Source organism: Lissotriton vulgaris, chromosome 2_1 (genome assembly GCF_964263255.1).
Source record: "Lissotriton vulgaris chromosome 2_1, aLisVul1.2, whole genome shotgun sequence".
Taxonomy (NCBI): domain Eukaryota; kingdom Metazoa; phylum Chordata; class Amphibia; order Caudata; family Salamandridae; genus Lissotriton; species Lissotriton vulgaris.
The window spans coordinates 2,075,796,070-2,075,808,384 of NC_141687.1; the positions used below are offsets into that span (position 1 = coordinate 2,075,796,070).

At 46.0% G+C, this 12,315-nt stretch overlaps 1 protein-coding gene across 2 annotated transcripts in view; it reads right to left on the reverse strand.

Annotated features, from left to right (window-relative positions):
* Window positions 1–2,989: 2,989 nt before the first annotated feature.
* Window positions 2,990–12,315, reverse strand: part of MYO5C (myosin VC) — a 971,652-nt gene continuing 962,326 nt past the window's right edge. For both annotated transcript variants that reach the window (XM_086958305.1, XM_086958306.1), the window contains exon 41: window positions 2,990–3,822. In XM_086958305.1, the coding sequence (XP_086814431.1) occupies window positions 3,670–3,822 (153 nt within the window). In that variant the 3' untranslated portion in view covers window positions 2,990–3,669. The remainder of the gene's footprint in view (window positions 3,823–12,315) is intronic.

Sequence of the window (12,315 nt, forward strand, 5' to 3'; positions counted from 1 at the left end):
AAAACATTGGAGAGAGGGGCTCCTGGAGCCCAAGACGACCATGGCGTGCCAGTATGTGGTGATGGCGGCTGGCACGTTTAAAGCTGTGACATGCCTCCATAATAGGATGCTGACAGAAGGGCTGGAACCGCTCCATGGGCTCAAAGCTAAATGGGAGGCGAGTGTTGGTCGGCCCATACCGGATACGGCATGGGGCCACATCCTGCGACGCACGTGGAAGGGCACCAGGAACGCCCGCTTTCAGCAGGTCCATTTCTATGTGCTTCATAGGGCCTACTTGACCCCAGAGAAATTGCAACGGTACTTTCGGGTGCTGGATGCCTGTTGCCCCCGGTGCTCGTCCCCAGGGGCGGATATGGACCACTTGTTTTGGGGGTGTCCACAACTGGGAACCTATTGGGCAGAGGTAGGGGAACTTCTGAATGAAGTGACCGACAGGGAGGTAGAATTCGACATGGCAGCGTGCCTGTTGCTTTGGTTCCCGCATACTAAGCGCACCAAGGTGACAAGCAAATTCATAGATCTGGCTCTGATATTGGCACAGAGGGAAATATCATGGCACTGGAAGTCTAGGGGCGGTCCCTCACTGCGTAGATGGAAGAATGAGTTGCTGCGGTGGTCTGACTGTGAGAGCGTGCTCCGGATGAAGCAAGCGGTAAAGTTAGGGAATGAGAAGGTATTGGATGCGGCGCGTGCATGGGAGTTAGTGGTACAGGCTTTGCGTGATGCTTTGGTTGAGGATGAAGACGGCGAGAACTGATCCGCTGGACACCACGGGGCATATACAAGAATACGGAACCACGCACTGTATTGGACCCATCCAGTTCAGCGGAGCGATACGCGCACCTTAGCTGTTGCCCGGGGGGGGGGGGGGAGTTGGGGGGGTCAGTTGTGGGGGGGTTGGGGAGGGCCGGAAGCCATTGGGGGGTTGCGGGCTGAGACCTAGGACCTACTGGGACAGGGGGCATTGAGTGGTGGATCGACTGAATGGGTGGAACGGCCTGGTAAGCAGGCCGCATAGCCTGGAGTAGGCCCCGACAGGGGCGATCACATTACCTGCACGGAGATGGCTGACGGGAATGTTGTTGCGGGCGGGGGGGTAAAAGCAGATACGCAAAACGATCTGTCGCCAGGGTCCCAATGGGACGTACACTGTGTTGTGTTCCTTTCGAGCGAAGAGATATGCCGCCCGGCCTCCGGGATGCGGGCTAAATGGCTGTGTACCACTGTGAATTGTCATTGGACGGGGGGGGCCACGAGTGTGCTGGCTGTTCACTGTTATCCTGTGGTTTATAACTCTGCAATAAAAATATAATTTTAAAAAAAATGCAGCGTGCCAATCAATGCACAATCTTTTCTTAAAGTGGTTAGTGCGTAAGTCCCATGTTGACTATGTGGAAGGATCTGCAGGTCATCTTCATACAACTCTAGAGACTGCACAAGTCAAGTACAGCAGGAGACGTACTTATGCATTACACAGCAAGGATTATAGTGCAACCCTTCTAAAAAAATCAAAATTGATTTTGGTGGGGCATTCCCAAGAGAAGGAACAAGTCCAATTTAGAGGAATACCCAATGCAAACATGTCATGCAGGAGGCAACAGCAAAAGTTTGAGTGGGCATCTTTATTTCCAAAGCTAAGCCTGATAGGAGTGCAATCTCAGTTTTAATCCTGATCTAGCTGGTTCTGTGGTCATCTCAAGTTAACGATTTCATGATTGTGCTGCGATCTGTGTGTGACATTTGCAGAAATCCTTTGAAATTTTTGAATAAGGGTGTTGAATTTGTTATTTTGGGGAATTGTGTGAGGTATAAAATTTGCGAGAACATTTATTTATTTATTTATTTACAAGGGTGAACTAGCCCTTGAATGGTTCCGGTCCTTTCTAAAGGACAGGTCCTTTCGAGTTTCAGCCCCACCTTACATCTCCCAACCCCATTCCATCGAACAGGGAGTCCCCCAGGGATCGGCGCTAAGCCCATCCCTTTTTAATCTGTACGTCCAGCCTCTCGCAGTAGTGGCAAAAGAGTGGGACCTTACGCTGGTGTCGTACGCCGACGACACACAGCTGGTCATCACACTCTCTAAAGGCCCATCATCTTCGGCTACCAAATTCAGGGATGGCCTAGCGGCAGTTGCACAGTGGATGACGCGCAACAACGCCGGGAAAACGGAGGTGCTTCTCCTTGGCAAAAACCTCAGCCACTGGAGCGATCATTGGTGGCCCTCTTTGCTTGGCCCCACCCCTGTGCCAAAAAATGTTGTCAAGAACCTAGGTGTCTGGCTCGACTCCTCACTCAACTTTCAGTCCCACACAAAGAAAGTGGCAGCTACGTGTGTGGGTCTAATGAGGAGCCTTAGCCCGATACTCGGCTTCTTTGACTCCAGAACCCGCCAACTTATCATCCAATCCATGATCCTTGCCCGGCTGGACTATGCCAATGTTCTATTCTTGGGGGCAAACAAAGCAGAACTAGCAAGGCTGCAACGCATTCAAAACTCGGCCGCCAGAGCTGTGGTTGGCCTCCCACGCAGGTGCTCTGCCAGAGCCACCATCCGTAATTTGCACTGGCTGCCGATTGAATCCCGAATTCATTTCAAAACCCTTACCATGGCATACAACATTCTTAACTCAGACTGCCCTGAACTTCTACGCCCGCTCCTTGTACCCTACACTCCCCAGCGCACCTTGCGCTCACTGGGACAACACCTCGTGACGGTCCCCCGAACCAGGCTTTGTAGAATGGGCGGACGCTCCTTCAAAGCCTTAGGGGCAAGACTCTGGAACTCCCTGCCTCTACACATCCGCACCCTAACCAATTTGACTGCCTTCCGAAAGGAACTCAAAACCCATCTCTTTTCTGTCATCTAGTCTTCTGTTGGTTATCCCACCCTCTCCTCAGGTACTGGTTAGGTCAGCGCCGGGACGCTCCGTTGCTGGGGCAGCTGTTTGCGCTTCAACAAAGGGTTAACATAACATAACATAACATAAGGTGTAAGCTAGTATTGGAATCAGCCCTTTGCAGTTTTTATTTATTTACAATGCTAAATCTGAAAATCCCTTTGGTTCTTTAAAGTGTAAGGCGTTTTGTTGGAGCCTTCAACCAGCCTTTTACAATACCACACCTTATTTCCACGCGGAGCTCCTTTTTCTGTACCCCAATGTTAATATGCCTTTGTCTTGCTTTTCGGTGGCACGGCCTTCCATTGCAACCATTGCTCTAAATTTACATTCTCCCAGTTTCAGTCTTAATGTGTTAATTTTCTATTGTATCTACTATAAACAGGTGTGGTGTGCATGTTCATGTAATACCTTTAACAATATTCTACAAATAGAATAAAAATGTTTTTCATTTGTAACTTTCCTTCCCAAAAGACTAAGGAGTAGAATTTCACAATTAAGACAATTTGTCCATAAAGAACAAAATGCCAACCTTGAAAAATATATCATACAAACTGACTGAATTCTCATTACCTAGCAATGGCATAAAGACGTGATTCAAAGTTTTAAGAATGTGACATTCACACCACATTGTTCTTTGATCTCCTTGTTGTCCATAAAATGCTCACAAAAGGCAGTGTACAATGTCCTTGCCAACCAGCAGTCATCAGATAACAAAATCTTGGTATCCTCCTCTGAGTGAAGCATGCGAGGTCCTGTTCCTTCGTTACACTCTGGTAAGGAAGCCGAGTTTCAGGCTGCTCGGGATCTGCACCATTTCTAAAGCTTGTGGAGATGGGCTGAATGGAAATGTCACTTGAAAGAGATATTTGCTGTCCAACATCAGCTGTGGCATGTCCTCCCGGCTGCTTAAAAGAGACTGAAAGAGAAGCACAGAGTGAGCAATTCTGTGAAATGTATTGCATCGCAGATAAGAAAACAGGCCAAGAAGAATTATTTTTAGACCACAAGGAAAGGCACTATTAGCCGCACGGGTAAACACATCACACTCCTTGACAAGATCATTCTTTTCTTTCCTTCGCCTGGAAAGAAGTTAAAATAGGTCATTTTTATCTCCAAAACGTATATAGGTTTAAATTAATTACGTTTTCAAAGTTAAGCTGCTTCCTAATGCACTCCACAGTGAGCAGGAGAGGTTTTTAAATCTAGTTATTGATGGGTGATACATGCTTAGCACGTATTGCTGACAGTAAAATCAGGAGGGATTGAATTGACTTGGTGTATTTTAGTTTACGTATAACTGGTGAGAATGTGTTATGTCTGAACTGGGGTGGCGGAGTGAGCTAAAGAATGATGATGGATTAAACCCAGATCAGTTGACTGGGGGTGAGTGCTTGCAATGTTCAACACTCCATCCATCATCCCCTTTGGTTTTGTTTTGTGTCATGGAAACATGAGCTTGACCATTTTTTGTGGAGACCCAGTAAAATCATTTGGCTGTATTGCAAAGTTCTCCAAATTATGCCATCTTGCATAATGATGCGTCGTTCAAAGTAAAAATTGACCACCAACAGAACGAGATCAGCTGTTGTTTGCTGTGTTTTCTGTTTAGCACTATTATTTAGTGTGAAAGGCGTCCTTGTATCAAAAATTGGCTCAAGGATGCTTTCACACTAAACTACAGCACTAAATATCAGATTTGCTTTTCATGTAATTTCATGTAATTTTGAAAACGTTTTAGGGTAAGTGAATGCGACTTTGGCAAATACCTATTCTTTTGTTTCCTGAAACGTTTCACATGCCCACCAGTGTATTCTGGGAGTGGGACAGTGTAAGAAATTGGATTACTGGTTAAAGGGGGTGAAACACTACACAAGTAGCAACCACAATCGTTGTTAGGGTGAGGCACAAGCAAACTCTAAATTAACCTGTGCTCAGCCCTCAGGTAACTTGGCACAAAGCAGTCAGGCTTAACTCAGAGGCAATGTGTAATGTATTTATGCAGCACTTCAAACAGTAATAAAGTGAAAATACAACAAGAGAAAAAACCAACACCAAGTTAGAAAAACAGAACAAAATACAAGAAATAAATCAAAACCAAAATAACAAAAAGCCAATCAGTAGAACTGGAGATATAGAACTTCTGGCTATCTGGTACTGCAATACCGGGAGCTAGTCACAAGGTCTGGCTGAGCACGAAGGTGCATGGTTTGGATACAAGAACAAGGTTAGTCACAATGAAAAGTTAACCTCTCAGTCCAGTGCAAAGTTTTGGGTTCACAGTGGAGGGGGTGGCGAGGAGCAGTGGACAATAGGCCCTTTGGACACCTGTTACTCAATTTCTTGATTATTCTGCCATCACAACGTTTGCCACCTCACCTCATCTCCAGGAAGTTCTACAGCCTCCCTGACTTCCCTTTCAAGATTTCATGACTCATTTATATCAAGCGTTCCCTTATATTTTCTCTAACATATATAGTTGATAAATAATCAGACTCTGTAAAAAAAAATTGTGTCAAAGATCTGTTTATTTCCAGAGATGGAGTGCCCTCGTACTGGCAGGGCAAGCGCAGAGGAGAAGATCGTCCGAGAGGTATGACACCAGTGGGCCCCACATATATACAACATTTTTATAGGAATCTGACAAAATGTCTGCCAAACGCTCCATTGTTAGTGCTCTCCATAATCATGAGTGCCACTGGGTCATCGATGGAGCTTCTGTTTTCTTCCATTCCACCGCTAACGCCATTTTGGCTGCTCCAAGACACAACCACATAACACATTTATCCCCATATGTCTGTTATTGCAAAAACTCTTTGGATGGGTGTAAATACCAATCAAACATCAATTTATAGTGTGCCTCCCGAAGCCACATTGAATGATTGAATCCGGTAATATCTCTCACTACTCCCTACCACTGAGCCTCTGTGATAGGATTATTCAGTACTCGCTCCCAGTGTCGCCTATGCCGGGGATGGCATGTGTGCAGGCTGTCTAACAATAGATTATATAGAAAAGTGATGGAGCCCTTCGTTCACCCGCCGCTCTTCGCAAATCTTTCAAAAGGTGTGAGTTATCTTGTGGCGGGCTTCTGCATACTAAGTTGGGACACCCAATGAATTAACTGGCTATATCTGAGGCACTCTGTAGGTGAAAGCTAAAATTCCCTGTTTCAGTTTTCAAATGTCCACACCTCCCAGTTATCAAATAAATCAGAGACCACCAGACACCCCCTTCCCTCCAGGCTTCGAAGGGCCATTCTGCAGCATCGGTGGAAATGCTGGGTTGAAGTGTATCGGAGTTAGTGGCGATGGGAAAGAGGTCAGTCCCTTATGATCAGAGACTGTGTCCCAAATTTTAAGAGTGGTACGCGTGGGTGTGCTCAAGTATGCATTTGGTGGTCTGTCTACCGTTGGTTTCCATATCACATCCCATATGTACTTCCCCATAAGTGCCCTCTCCATATGGAGCCAATGTTTGTCCGACTCGCGAATGGACTATTCTGGACTAGCTCTTAGTTGTGCCACTTTATAGTATAAATTAAAAGCGGGCAGTGCCAGACCTCCTTTAGTTTAAGGTAATCAGAGCACCCTGTAGGAGAGTCTCGCTCTTCTCCCTTGCCATATGAATTGTATCAGCATGGATTGTAGGCTAGTGAAAATACTGAGGTCTACTTCAATCGGGAGTCCCTGGAATAGGTAAAGGAGGCGTGGGAGAACTGACATTTTAATGGCGTGAATCCTTCCAAGCCAAGATAAATACAACAGAGCCCATCTTTTCAAATCTGTCTTTAAATGTTGAAGCAGTGGGGGATAATTAGCCCGGAAAATGTCCATCAACATAGATTGTAATTTGGATGCCCAGGTATGTAATTCCCAAGGGATCCCACAGGAAAAGGTTTGATTTCGTGATATCATCTACTGCTGTTTCGGGGGCTGTCAGGTTGAGTAGGTGAGATTTAGCTAAGTTTATGCATAAGCCTGATACCTCCTCGAAACATCATAGCTCCTCTGTGACAGCTTTTAATGAATTCGCAGGCTCAGCTAAGTAGAGCAGGATGTCATCCACAAAAAGTGAAATCTTATGTTCATCCTCTGTAAATCGTTTTCCACAGATCTCAGAGTTTTGCCTAATTGTGGCTGCCAGGGGTTCAACACTGAGCGCAAATAATAACAGGAAAAGGGGGCACCCCTGTCGAGTTCCCCTTCCCAATGGGAATACATCTGAGCTCACTCCGTTTACCAACACTCTAGCCACTGAAGACCCATAGCTCGCCTTAATCATTGTTATAAATTTATCATAAAAACCAGACCGTTCAGTGTGTGTAGGAGAAACCCCAGTCCACCAGGTCAAACGCTTTCTCTAAGTCCAGCGCCAGAAGGACCACCAGGATATTTTTTTTGGAGACCTTCAATTAAGTGAATGACTCGGTGGATGTTGTCATGAGTTTGTCTCCCTTTAATAAACCCGGATTGGTCCAAGTGTATCAGCTCTGGGAGTAAATCATCTAATCGGGAAGCAAGAATGTTTGTATAAAGCCTGGCATCTAAGTTTAACAGGGCTATTGGTGAGTAGGAACCGCATTGTTTCAGGTCTTTACTTTGTTTGGGAATTAGAGACACCAGGCCTTCACTCATGGATTCCGTGACCTTGCCTTCTCTAGCCATATAATTAAACAGGGACACCAACTGTGGGGTTAACTCCGCCATATAAGTTTTATAGAATTGGGGCGTCAGACCCTGCTGATTTATGACATTTAAGACCTTTTATAGCGGGGTGGACTTCCTCATCTGTAATAGGGCCTAATAAATCATTTTGGGCTTCTGAAACTTGGATGATTGGGACCTTTTGCAAGTATCCTAGTGTAGAGCCTCCGAGACTGGCTCAGCTGTGTAAAGGTTATGATAGAATCTCTCAAACGTTTGTGCTTTCCCTGTGTCTTGCCCAATGACAGTGTTGTGCTGGTCATAGATCTCCCCTATGTACTGTTTTTCAGTTTTTACCCGCAGCTGCCGTGCTAGGTGGGAGCCTATCTTATTGCCCTGGTCATAGGTCCGGCGGTCTTTTATCTTGGACTTATTAAGGACAGAGTTCAGGGTTATGCACTGCCCTCTTAAGACCGCCTTCAAAGCATCCCAATTGTTAAGTGGGGAAGTATCTTTAGGGTCATTAGTTTAAAAAAATTCATTAATAACCTCCATCAGGGAATCTCGCAAGACTCTATCTTTCAACAGCAATTGCGGGAAAAAACATTGTTTATATTTAGGAGAGGGTAATTCCCAATCAAAGCATCTGTGTACTGGTGCATGATCCGACAAGGTTATCGTGTAGGTCTTCACGGTTTGTAAGGCCTGCTGTAGGGTGTTACTTACAAAGAGGTAGTCTAATCGAGAGTAAGTCCTATGAGAATGTGAAGAAGGTGCAACCTCAGTCAGTTGGGTGCAGTGTACGCCATGCATCCAGGAGACCCAATTCTGGAGAAGTTACCTGTGGTTGGGGGTAGCATCCCATGTCATGTTGAAGTCCCCCAACAGTATGATTACCCCTTCTGCAAAGTTCCCCAGGACACCCAAAAAGAGATGCAGAAATTTGGGTTGTTTCGTGTTAGGAGCATATACCGTAGCGAATGTGCAGAGGCGGCCCAATAGACAGCCCTTAACTAACAAATATCTCCCCTCCTTATCTAACTTGAAGCCTTGTGGAGCAAATCGAGAGGAGGAGTGAAAGAGGACTGCTATTATGCTTTGTTTGTGCTGATGATTTATAAATTAATGGATATGGGTATTGTTTGAGGTGGCGTTCCTCTGTTCTTTTAAAGTGTGTCTCCATGTTGTGCCTTTTATCTAGAATGTGTTTCCATAAACGCTGTCCTTTCGTAGGCAAATTAAGACCCAATTTAATCCATGTGAGAGTTGTGATAACCATTAGTCATTCCCTCCCTACTACAATTCTTTCAGCTCCCAAGGCACCTGAACATGTCTATATTGCCAACTACTCCACCCTTTGTATGTCCACCCTGTACCAGACCTAAAAGAAAAAAAACAGGACCCCATGTAACCAAAAAACGAAACCTATGGTAGGTAACATTGCAATCAACATCAAAGAATCGTTGTGTAGGGACTATCTAGTCCTTACTCGTTAAGGCACTCTTAATAAAACTGCTTTTGAGCTGAAAAAAAACCCATATATGGAGACGGAATTGTCAACATAGTCTATTAAGAGAGTCTCGGCCTGCATGCATCACAACCATCTTACTCCTCTTAAGTACCTCAAGCGGTCAGGATTCCCAATCAAAGCTTACAGTGTGTAACAGTCCATTCCCCTTCTGGGTCGGGTGTCTACTGTCCTTCTATTCATCCTACGGGTGTCTGTCGGTTCCGATTCCTCTGCGACCGTTGGTGTTGTGGTGTCTGCCATCCGCCGTCTTCTCCTTGGGTGGGTTGGGATCCCGACACCCCAGCAGTGGTGGTAGGCCCAGCACTTGTCGAGCCTCCTGTAGATCGCTGAATTTATTATTCAGTTCAAATGCTAGGCCAAATGGGTACGTCCAGTGCTATCTGATGTTATCCCGGCGGAGCTTGTCTGTTATCGGTCTATACTGGGCCTGTCTCGCCAAAGTTGCTGGGGCAACATCCTGAAAGCGTGTACAGGTCATTCTCTGGAATGCTACTTCCTTCAACTTACGGGCTGCTTGGAGGATAGCTTCCTTGACTCTGTAGGAATGTAATTTCACCAACACATCCCTAGGGCGACGCGTCTCACATTGAGGTGGGGGGCCCACCCTGTGCACTCTTTCTATTTTCACTTTAGGGCCAAACTCCCCCAGTATTTAGTCAGTGAGTGAAGGCAAATAGTCAGTGAGTGAAGGCTTCCAAGTCAGGCCTCTGTGCCCCCTCCTGTAAGTTTCGAACACGTATGTTGCCTCTACGGGACCTGTTTAAAGATCCTCGTTCAGTACCGCCATTTTGAGTTGATCATGTAGGCCGTCTACAGTGGTTTCCAATCAGCTTGTTTTCCCTTCCAACTCGGCGACTTTGGTTTCTAAGCGTGCCCACTGCATCCACATCTTGCTGAAGGGAGAGCATGCGTGAGTTCATATCTGAGTGTAGGCTTTCCAAGGAGGCAGTCAAATCTGCCTTAAGTTCCTGCCTAAATTCCTTTTTAAAGTCTCCCAGGGAGTGTAAGAGATCATCCTTCATAAGCGCCATGCTTTTAGGGTTGGCGTTACCTGTAGAGGAGGTCCCTATATCTGCTGTTGCAAAGTAATTGGAGACCCTATTATTCTGGGCCTTTTTAGGCGGCATACAGACCAGTGGAGGGGGGAGCCACCCCCAGCCGCCGTTGTCAGGAGTACCTGTCGCACTGTTGGGGTCACTACCAACACACCTCTGCTCCTGTCTCTGCAGTCTCTGGGGAGTGTGCTCCTACATGGCAGGCTTCTGGTATTTTCATGATTAAGTATTTCCCAGGAAGTCCAAGTAGCACCAGCCCACCGAACACTCCTAATCTCTTATTCGTCTTCTCCCCCTGGGGAGGGGGGGGGGAGGCATTCGTGCCTCTGCAGTACTATTTTCGGGGCCAAAGCTTGAAGTTGTTCTCCTGGGGTGCTCAGGCTAGGTAATGGCCAAGCTATTACTTTATGTCTTATCTGGCTGCCATCTTAGGGTCAGCCAGGAAGGTTGTGGTTGCTGCTCCCCCTTCAGGGTGCTCAATCTGCTTCATCGCCCCACCTCAGCACCACCACAGAGTCATTCTCCCTCTCTGGGGAAGTAGGTCAACTCTCCGGTGAGTGATAGGCCCCCCACCGGCTTCCGCTCACCGAGACGGTCTCCGTCATCCAGATCTCCCATTGGAGGCATCAATGGGTGCAACGGTTCCACCTCTCTATTTGGCTGTTGGCAGGGCCTGGCATATAGCATCAGTGCCTCCTGTCTCCAGGGGGGGGTTGTGACCACCACTGTAGGCGTCTCGCACCCCTGCGTATTGCAGCACTGAGCTCTCGTTGCAAGCCACGGACCTGCCAAAGATCGGGCCGTTGGGCCCTTCGCTGTCTGCGCCGTTCTGTCCATAGTTTCCGCCTGTTTTTTCAGGCAGCGCTGGTGGGGGTCATCTCTGCTCCATTGCCCCATGTTCGGGGCCACCAAGAAGAGATTTCAAGCTTTTCCCAAGAAAATGCCCAGGAGCCCTCGCAGATCACATCCGCATCGCCATCTTAGTTGGCCACGCCCGACTCTGTAATTTTTTTTGCATTGTATGCCTCTTCCTTTGTTTTTTTGTTTTTCTGTATTTTTTGTTTGATTGCTTTGTATTTTTCTACTGTGTGTCATCTTAAGCTGAATAAATATATTTTATTAAACTTTAGAAAAAAAAGATGTAAAGGTCTGGACAATTCTATTTACAAATCAGTCAACATTGGCTTGCTCCTTACAGCACCATAAATAAAGTTTATACTTTCTGCAGACAAGATTAGAGAAGAAGTGCTTTGACCATGCTGATTTTCTTGCCTGAAGTGTTTCAGCATTAAAAGTGGCAGATAACAGATGTTGCCTTCTCTGGCAATTTTTTTTAAGGCCTACGTAGAGGAAACAAATTAAAGGTAGGCACTAATTTATTGTTGACGTGATGCAGCTGAACATCTGAGTTATTATTGCTATGGATTCAATGCTCATCCTTTAAGGCCTCTTCAAGTGAATCAATATTACCTTTCCTTCAGGTACTACAGAGGAATGTAAAAAGTGTGAGGCCCATGCCGATGTCAGGGATAAATAGTTTCTTTTAGACATGTCAAAAAGCTGGGGTGACAGCTTAATTGTTAGCCCTGCATGGTTCTGCAGGATGGTGAATTTGACACTCAGTTACTAATCCTAAAGTTTCGAAAAATCCAGTATCCTTCAGTCTGCAGAGATAGCTTCATATGTGTGCACGTTGGTTTGTCTAGGACTGGTTACATGTTAAAGAGTTGCCTTGTGGTATATTTTTCCGTGACACTTTGTAAATTTATTTTTACATTTCTTTGTTTTTTTTTAAAGAAAACCAAACTGTACATTTGGTACATAACCATAGTCAAATTTGGTAGCCCAAAGGCTTACAACTACAGTATTCTTTATTACAACATAAGAAAGCATTAGTCTACAGCAAGATACAGCCATGCCTCATGACATTTTTTGCTATACAAATTGGCAAAGCACATGTCACTACAAGGCCCCCACACAGCCGCCCCGCCATACTTTAATCTCAATTCACCAATTCTTGTCCCTCACGGTGCAGGCGGACCTATCTCTCTCAGGTAGAAGTTGGAGGAGGTGCGCTAGCATCCGACACAGGGATATTTCCCGATCGTTGGTGAGACTTTAGTTCCCTGGTGTATTGTACAGTTTAATAGGCTCTAAGGGAGCCCCATATATTTTTTGGT